This window comes from Oratosquilla oratoria, chromosome 7, assembly GCF_046742065.1.
Source record: "Oratosquilla oratoria isolate Oo_2021 chromosome 7, ASM4674206v1, whole genome shotgun sequence".
NCBI lineage: Eukaryota > Metazoa > Arthropoda > Malacostraca > Stomatopoda > Squillidae > Oratosquilla > Oratosquilla oratoria.
The window spans coordinates 65,710,281-65,720,280 of NC_134783.1; the positions used below are offsets into that span (position 1 = coordinate 65,710,281).

Here is a 10,000-nt window from a genome sequence, read left to right on the forward strand (position 1 = left end):
TGGCACCAGTATGTGTCGATACTTCAACTCCTTACTCTGCTCCTACATGGTTTGGTGTTTTGATTTTCGTAGCAAACTCCGAAATTGACTGAGTAAACTTATTTTGCGAAGCTTTGTTTGCAATTACCTTGGCCGCTCGTACAGAGTGGTTTCTAAATATAAAAATATATATACACATATATTTAATTTAAGGTCATAACAGGCCTTAGAGACTAACAAACATAATTTCAGGCAGGATGCAACATTACCAACTCTAAAAACACTAAATTGTAGTATGCCATCCCAATAACACGACTATACTAAAATTCATTCATAGTAACCTACACTAACCCCTTAGTTAATGTGGAACACATAACAGATTTGTTGTACTAAACGCCAGACGATTTTATTAAACAGCTGAGTGGGGATTAAGGCCAACCATACCTGAAGGGGTCTCAGTCAAAAGACGCCTTATTCAGGTTGTGGACCGTCCACCCCTCAGCTGAATAATGGACTCGTCCATCGTTGACCATCATAGAATCTATATAGCATGTCATGTTACTTAAAAGATTCAAGGTAAGTTTTAAGAGTTAGTGCAAACACTAAGGTAATATAAAAAAAACGCTACAGAAACTCTTTATGATTTCTAACTTCGTGCAAAGCTAGGTTGTAATGCATTTGTTTCACTACACACCAAGAGAAAGGAATGGGATACTACAAACGTCAGCAAATGCAGGCTTCGATCCTTTATCTGTTCTTCTTTCTTTTTTCACACGTTTTCATATCGTCGTCTCCTCTGCAGCTTCTGGTGACCTCATCGTTGCTCTTCTTCTGTTCCTCATTATTTTTTGGTTTTCTTCTCTTTCTCTTGGTTAGGAAAGTATTGTAATTCATGACAAAGTATTTGTTTTTATTTTCAGCCATTTTTCTTTCATGCAAATTAATTCACGCATCGTGCTCATTGACTAGCAAGTAGTTCTCTATGTTCTACACACATAACGTCTACAGGATATCTGTTAAACTATTTTCATGCGGGAATGGATACCTTAGCTTCTAAACAGAACCTCGTGTCTGTTTCCCTGTTGAGTCTTTTGACTGAACATTCACTGCCTAAAGCTACGGTCACGTTTGCTATTATTAACGCTAGACTGGCTTTTGTTTTCCTTGGCTTGACAGCGATACGGGCAGCTGTCTGGTCACACCATTCGCCAAGTCCACTGGTACCGGAATCAGCTGATCATAACAACATAAGCCTTTGTCTAGCAATATGTCTGACGTTCCAGAGGACTTTATGCTCACAAACTTTCTCTATAATGTGAGACTTATGATAACCTCATGGAACCAATGAAGTTGACGTGGGATCTCTTCAGCCTTGTGAACACAGATTTGTTTCGCTTGCATACCACCGAGGTCATATGACAAGTAAATGGTATATTTCCATCAGATCAAAATCTATATTTGGGATTTTTCTTTTACGTTAGTCTATTCATTTACTTATTGTTACCCATTGAAAGTCCTTAAGAAAAAGAGTGATTCTTTTTAGTTTAATAAATGCTGAGTAACGATAGTTTCTTAATACCTCCCACTCATCTACTGATATCGCTAGCGAGAATCAGTAGCTAGCACAGGGTAAATGGCTGGCCAGTCAAGCCGTATTGCTGGATCCAGCAATTTTGGAAGTTGTGACCGAAGCTGAAGACTCAATTCCCTGGGACAAGGCTCCCTAGCAGGCAGAGAATCCTCTCCACAGGTTGTTGGTATCTATAAGAACTATGTTTATTCATAAACCACCAGGTTTGTTTATGCCTCAGGAAGGTTAATTTGGCGGGACTAAACTCTATTTGCTAGGGACGAAGTTTAATCTCCACTGGAGTTAAGGTTAAACAGCAGAACCCGTGGTTAAGTGGTCAAGACGAAATTTAGTCAGGTTTTGTACGAGGCACGGTTGATAACCTTCTGTATGAAACTGGCAGTTGGCGAGACGTCTACCAAAATAAACACCACAAGTGAGGACGGGGCCTTTATTAGTAGGACGTTCTGCTCGTTACAGATTCATCAAGTGCATGATACTGGATGAAGTTCTTGATAAAGTCGTATCAAACAAAACGTCGCACCAATAAAGAGTCCGTCCTCACATTGTGTTTACCTTGATAACCTTCTCGCTGCAGAAATCGACTCGCATGTTCTATTTTGGCTGACGTCAGGTGATTTCATTCAGTTGAGGAGGTCTTCCTGCACATATGGAGTTTGGTGCCAAATTCGACCAAAAAATCAGTCGAGTTTTACTTGACTGAATGAAAATGCCCGGACTCTGCCAGAATAGTCGCAGCGATTCTCTTGACTTGACCCCTTTGTTATGGTAACATTTCCTCTCGTGTTTTTTGTTCTGGCTAAAACAAGGCGATTTTATTCACTACACAGGGTGGGACAGACCGGGCCTCGGTCAACTGAGGTCCCGTTTTGGACTAAGTACGCCTCTCTGGTGAATAAAATCGTCTGGTATCGACTATTACTAGATCCTGTAAACCATGTCATCATTACGAAGGGGTCATGCCTGCCGTGGCAGCCAGGGGGCCAGAACAACCTCGCGGGGAACCTGGTCGTGGCGCTTCCTACCCGATCTCCTTCAGGTTGATCTGTGAGGAGGTTCCGTCTGCCCCGTCCTGGGCATTCAGGGAACCCTCCTGGCTGTAACTCTTGCTGCAGTTGCAGGGCGGCGCCTCGAGAACTTCCGAACTGGGGGACGTCCCCGAGTTCGGAGGCACGTCGTAGATCAGCGTCAGTTCCCGCTCGTCGGCTCCTGACGTGATGTTTATGCCAACTGACGTAAGGTTGACTCTTGCCGGCAGAGAGAGGGTGACCTCAGGCGGGGTGAGGGTGATGTGGGGTGGGGTGAGGGTGACGTCAACTGGCGCAGGGGTGACGTCCACCGATTTACCCCGGGTGCTTCGGGCGCGTCTAAATAGGATTTGGAGGAAGATCATTCGTATTTCTGTCAGTGAATACTTCACTTGCGTGGCGCTCTGTATAGATTCTATCATGATAAGCGTCTGACGATTTCATTAACCCGAGAAGACGACCTCATCCTGAGGTGGACCTCGAGGGGTCGAAAACCTTTCAGAACGGAGTTTGATCCCATCAAGACACCCCCCCCCCAAAAAAAAAAAAAAAAACACCCGTGACTTTTGACGATAGAATCTATACAGAGCTCATCGGTATTGAAAGAGTTAGTGGAAGTGGTCAAAGAGTACTAATGACCACACTGAACACTGGTATGTAAATGATCATATGGTGTAGTGGCAAACCAATTAACAACTCACACTAATTTACACAAACCATAGACGAATGCAGTAGACATAAATCAGCTGCGTAAATTCAGACACACTGCCGGTAAGGAAAAAAGACTGGATATACAGCAACAGAACCTTACAAAAACAGTATCTGTCACTGAACTGAAAGAGGAATTATTGTGAAGTATGACCCTTCGAGCTGGCCAATGACTCTCCAGATGTTAATAACAGACTTCATGTTAAAGAAATCATCGGTAGTACATATGAGAGATGGTCACCTAATCAAAGACTTTACATAACCTGAGGGTGCACGAAATGCTGACTGTGTCACTGTGTGAAGTGAATGGAATCATCGTGTTTACGAGCCAAGGTGTGAAGTAAAGGTACCGAAGACATTGTTACTTATATCCCCAAAGGGTGCAGACACATTCCACACAAACTGCTGCGTCGTGAGTCGCGGTTCGTCATGTTGGGTGGTAAGAGGCAAACTGTAGGTTGTGTCTAACGTAGGGATTCGCGCTGTCAGGGAGTGCAGCGTGCCCGCACCCTAAAGTATGCCTACCGGGCGACAGTCTGACAAATCTGGTGGGTGGTAGAGTATCCTACCACATCCACTGTGTGAAACAAAGGAAAGCAAGTGTATGCAAGAGATCATAAGATAAAGCTAAACAATCTGGTGGGTGGTAGAGTATCTTACCATATCCACTGTGTGAAACAAAGGAAAGCTAGTGTATAGCTAAAGCTAGGGTAAAGCTAAAGCATTCAGTGACGGCTGGCATTATAAGACATGTTTGCTAGTCAAAGGCTAACCAACCCTGGTGGTTCTGTGTGGATCCTAGGACATTGACTGAAACACTGTGTGGAAAATATGCATGTAGAAGCGAAGATGGAAAGGAAAGGTCCTGCAGCGGGCCATGAAAGTCGATCTCAGTAAATAGGATATTATGATGACCACCACATATTCATTCAGCTGAGGGTATTTGCGAAAGCAGCCCCCGACTTCCCCAAACCGATGGGGTTGCCCTCTTACCTCTGTGCCTGTCTCAGGTCAACTCCCATGACCTTGTCGTAGGTGGCCCCGTAACGGCAGTTGACGATTTCGTTACCTAAGGGTGAGAAGGTCAAGTCAGGTTAGATGAGAATAAATGTAACAGAAGTTCGAACAACGATGAACCGCATGATCCTTAACTTTTCTGTTTTTGTTTATTTTTATCTAGCTATTTTTATTACTATGTTTTTTTCTATTATTATCAAATGGGGTGCGTTAACATGAGAAGAAACCTCTACTTAGGAAGGTGAGTTTTATATATATATACATACATATACATCAGAGATGAGTAATGTCGTAGCACATTAGTAGAATAAGGCTCGTGTCCCACTATCGGAAAGTAAGATTAGAAGTAAATACAACTGTATATTTCAACCACTTTCTGTGGTCCTCTTCAAAGTGGTCGAAATATACAGATATAATTACTTCTAATCTTATTTTCCGATAGTGGGAGACAAGTCATACATATATAAATATATATATATATATATATATATATATATATATATATATATATATATATATATGTATATATATGAGCGAGGGAAAAGATACAATAGCCTTGTGAAATTGGCAAAACATTTTATAAATATTTGTTTTGTCGTACAACTTATTCACCTCGGAGCTGAATTTAGGGCACAGGGAGAATATGAAATTATCAGTTACGTTCTTCCATATCATATTAACTGGATATTACATTTCTTCATATTCTAATAACTTTACGTGGGTTCATCATATCCCTTTTTTTCTTCATGTTAAAATTTTTACTTTAACTATTATTTTCAATTTATATTTAGATCATTTTTTCTGAATTGTCCTTAATAAACCATACAGGACACCGTTATTAATGATCTACGTAACTGTACAAAAATGAGTAAATAAGTTTGCATAAGGAAAGTGAAATCCGGTATTTACAGAAATTGGTGCGGTGAATTCTTTTTACAAAGAAGCTACTCCCTAAGACGTATCTATTGATTGGTTTGTCTAATCTAAATTCTCTAGAAATGCAGTCTACATCTAATTCATGTCATACAGGATATGATTCGTGAAGATTATTCACAAAATTATCCAAGACTGTAAATAGTTCGTACAAGGTGTAGTGACTATATTTTTGTTTGACAGCTTCTTCAGAGGAAAATGGCGAAATCTCAATCAGGAGATTAATTTTCCCTCCCTAATACCATTCTCCTCAATATATTTCCATGTCTTGTTTGTAAAATTACTAGAAATAAACAGATAACTGAGTACACAAAAAAGTAAGTATACATACAAGTAATTAAAAAGAATTAATTAGATAATCAAAATGCTGAATAAAGGAAACGCTACATAAGCAAGTAAATAAAAAGATATATAGAAATTAAATCAAAACGAAGATGAACATCCTAGCACTGAGAATTTCTTTCCCTAATCTGCTAAACATCCCGGCCAAAGACGCCAGACCGACAATGGACCAAGAGGATGAAATTGTGGTGTTTATGGACAGTGATGGATGATTGCAGCATCCAGACTGGCGTGAGCAAAAATCCGCTTACAACTAAACGGTCTCGCTTACTGCAACAGCAGTGTCTACGGTATTCTCAAGCCTACTACATGCTGGTATCTTCGGTTATATAACGAGAGTATACCAAACAGGAGTACAGTATATCATGCAGTGGTGGGGGGACGGGGCTCCTCATAACACTTCAACCCGGTGACTGCTTTCTTGAACATTATTGTGGCCTTCGATAGACGATTTTATTCAATCCGGGAGTGGTTCCCATGCAATGGCATCCAAGAGACGTGACCATCCTCAACCTAGAGGCCTAATTTCCTTATGGCTGACGCCAGAGACGCTTTATGGACCAAAAGGGCTCTTATCAGTATGCTTTATCACTGTAAAGCATTATAATCCACTAACCAATTGGTCCCGGTCATCATGATTTTCAGATGTCCTCACCTGACCAAAATCAAAGACTTTCGTTAAGATGAACCTCATGGACTTGGTAAACATGGCCTTCAGTAGTCGTTCTTCTCTTAGAACTCAGACTACTTTCCTTGAGACCATGGGTACCATCCCGTCTCCCGCCCTCAGTGCTGTGACGGGACGTGTGGCTTTGTACACAGTGTGTATATGCAAAGTGGCATTAACCCCTTCAATACGGCGACGTGCAATTTAGGCTTTACCGTGTTTGAGGGACTCGTTTGTCCGTGCAGAGCTTTACATGCAACAGACACACCAAGACTTCCCATCACTCCCCTGTGACTCAGTTCACAGGGCTGTGTGTCTGGGAAGACACGGTGAGCCTGACACATCAGGACCTTATAAGTCTCTATAGCAACAGCAACGAAAAAATTACTTGGGCTCTACCAGGACGTGTATGTACATCATAACAGCTGAGTATCGCGTGGCGAAAACGACAAGAGTGGGGTACGTGGAAGACAACGCCGCAACACTAGTTTAACCCTCCTATGCGCAGACCTCTCCTTCTTGGTTGTCAGCTGACGAAAAGAGCTATGGAAGTCCCCTGGAGAACTCCACTGCGCCCCAAGGGAACACCTTGAGGTACTCCACTTCGCTGAGCCACAAAAGTGAGGTGAGGCATTTCAGCAGTTTTTAGCAACATAGCGTCTGCGTTGCTTCACTTAGGTTGCACGTACCACTTTGATATACTATGTAACAGGTGTACCCTGGAGTATTCTGTTACGGTACACCACGATCATGGATTACAGCTTTTCACTAAATGACGTCATGGTCGTGGCTTCGAGCATTCCACCAAACACGCCACGATCGTGGCTTGGAACGGGTCTCAGAGGACCAAAGGGTACTGATCATGTCAGCGCGTAATAAAGGCGGTCTCCATGATTTGCCTGGGAGCCCTTTTACTTGCATGCATGCATGCCGGCAGGGGGGGGGCGAGTGTCATGCTAACTACCCACCTTCCTTGTTCTCCTGCTCCAGCGCGTTTGTGCCTGAAAATAAGTTGGAGTCTTGATTTACATACTTATCCTTTTAGAGAGAACCCACTTCTGTCCCCGTGGTTGTGAGGGGGAGGGCAGCTGTCAACCTCGAGGGCAGAGGAACAATGGGAAAATTTGCCTCGCCAAGGATCCGAAAACGCATTACTAACAACAAGGAAATCTACTCTGACTAGAAATCTAGATCCTCGCGCTCCTAGAGACCTGGTCTCGCACCTACAAGGGAGTGTGATGACGTCATAGAACCCCTGCCCTATCTGATGGTGGGTAGATCCTCTTCTAAAGAAGACCCACGAAGAGGAGGATGTAACAAAAACGAGGGTCCTCAATCGGCCCAGAGCTCCCACATGAAGAATCGTCACCCCATGAGATCCCACCTGAAGAATCGTCACCCCATGAGATCCCACCTGAAGAAGTCTCACCCCAGTGCGCCGAATATCAACAGTGGAATAAAGGTTAGATTAGGTTAGGTTAAGTTGAATGAGGTTCATTGTTATCAATCTATGCAATCGAAGAATCGTGAAGCCAGAATGTCCCACGTGAAGAATCGTCACCCTAGAATAGCCCACATGAAGAATTGTCACCCTAGGAGGATAGCCCACATGAAGAATTGTCACCCTAGGATAGCCCACATGAAGAATTGTCATCCCTTTTCGAAGTCTGGGGTGACGATTTTTCATGTGATTCCTCAAACCTTCTGAAGAAAACTATTTTCATCACTAAATCACTAAATATTCACTAACACTAGATTTCGGTCTGTGGTCCCCATTCTGAAACTCTATGACCTCCCTTAAGAGGTCAAGGACCTCCCTCCCTCTCTCCCTCCCTCCTTCCCTCCCTCCTTCCTTCCCTCCCTCCCTCCCTCCCTCCCCTCCCTCCCTCCCTCCCTCCCTAGATGAAGAACTATTGTACCCATTAACTATATGACATTCACTTCTTGAGTATGGTGACATGCTTAATGGATATTGTTCTGGCTGAGAACAGGCGATTCTATTCAGCTGAGGGGGAAGGGGCGAGCCCAGCCCAGACCCCATACAGGCTGGGTGTCCACGTAAGATTGCCCGTTCTCATTAGGCAGAAAAAAATCATAATGCATGTCACCGTTATTCTCATTTATGCATTTACTTATCTATTTATTTCTTTATTCACTTACTTATTTACTCATTTATTTGTCTATTCAATCATTCATTTATTTGTTTACATTTATTTTTTCGTATTCATGTATATATATATATATATATATATATATTTATATATTTATATATATATTATTCTTGTTGACCTAAATTCATCCCATCATCCCCTCAATGACATCTTCATCTCAATCTACAACCTCTGACTGCAGGACAATAGTTCCCTACTGTATCTAAAACATAAAAAAAAAAAAATAATAATAATAAATAAAAACTCACCGCCACCAAAGGAGCTTCCTCCTCCTCCTCCTCCTCCTCCTCCTCCTCCTCCTCCAAAGTTTGCTCCTCCTCCTCCTCCTCCTCCTCCTCCGAAGTTTCCTCCACTGCCTCCGAAGTTTCCTCCGCTGCCTCCAAAGCCTCCTCCGCCGCCTCCAAAGCCTCCTCCGCCGCCTCCAAAGCCTCCTCCACCGCCTCCACTTCCGCTTCCACCGCCTCCACTTCCGCTTCCGCCGAAGAGTCCACCTCCGCTGCTACCTCCGCCGCTGAAGAATCCGCCTCCTCCTCCTCCTCCTCCGCCGACTCCTCCGCGGTCCCCGACTCCGCCTCCTCCGGCACCGGTCCCTAGATCTGGAAAGCCATCACTACTACTTCCGGTACTCGCTCCTGAAGGCGACACGGTGCCAAATCCGGTTCCAGAACCGGTGCTGGGGCCAAGCCCAACACCGAAGCTGGAACCGGGTCTGGGCCTACTCCCACTATCAGAAGTGGAACCAGTATCGATTGCGGTTATGATAGTGGAATCGGGTCTGAACCCGGTCCCGGTGGTAGAACCGGGTCTAGATCCGGTCCCGGTGGTAGAACCGGGCCTGAACCCGGTCCCGGTGGTAGAACCGGGCCTAGATCCGGTCCCGGTGGTAGAACCGGGTCTAAATCCGGGTCCGGTAGTAGAACTGGGTCTAGATCCTGTCCCAAAAGAAGAATCTGGCCTGAAACCGAACCCGATAGTAGAACCGGGCCTAGATCCGGGTCTGGTAGTAGAACCGGGCCTAGACCCGGGTCTGGTAGTAGAACCGGGCCTAGAACCGGCACCAGAGCTGAAACTCGAACCAAATCCGACACTAGGAACACCGTACGGGGAACTAGAGGTGAACCCAGATCCAGAAGTCGACCCGGAACTTGGGCCAGGGGTGGAACCAGGCCTAAACCCGGTACTTATCGTTGTTCCGGAGTTGAACCCGGGACCGAAAGTGGGGCCAGAACCAAATCCGGAACTAGAACTGAACTGGGAACCCGAACCGGAGCCAGCACCGACTCCTGAGTTGGGTCCTGTGCCATGAATCACGCCAACGCTGCTGAAGGGCCTTGAGGCTGCAAAAGGTTAAAGAAAATACGATAGAAATTCACGCCCACCCACGCCCATGAGCCAACGCCCATTCCTACCTATCCCTTTTTTGACAAAAATTATTCCTAAAAAGTCTTAGTTATTTGTTTAGTTTTAACTAAACATGCAGCTCTGGTTAGTGTCACATGCAGAGAAATAGTCAAGCCAAACCTAAGATATCCAGTCTGACCTAACCTAACCTAACCTGACCTTC

The 10,000-nt window shown here is 44.2% G+C and overlaps 1 protein-coding gene across 1 annotated transcript in view; it reads right to left on the reverse strand.

Annotated features, from left to right (window-relative positions):
* The window catches only part of LOC143026833 (uncharacterized), a 55,328-nt gene that overhangs the window by 15,593 nt on the left and 29,735 nt on the right, over positions 1 to 10,000 (reverse strand). The window contains exons 22-27 of the mRNA XM_076187611.1: positions 8,790 to 9,773; positions 7,234 to 7,266; positions 6,519 to 6,626; positions 4,300 to 4,375; positions 3,632 to 3,757; positions 2,596 to 2,937 (exon numbers count right to left, since the gene is read on the reverse strand). Coding sequence (XP_076043726.1) covers positions 2,596 to 2,937; positions 3,632 to 3,757; positions 4,300 to 4,375; positions 6,519 to 6,626; positions 7,234 to 7,266; positions 8,790 to 9,773 — 1,669 coding nt within the window. The remainder of the gene's footprint in view (positions 1 to 2,595; positions 2,938 to 3,631; positions 3,758 to 4,299; positions 4,376 to 6,518; positions 6,627 to 7,233; positions 7,267 to 8,789; positions 9,774 to 10,000) is intronic.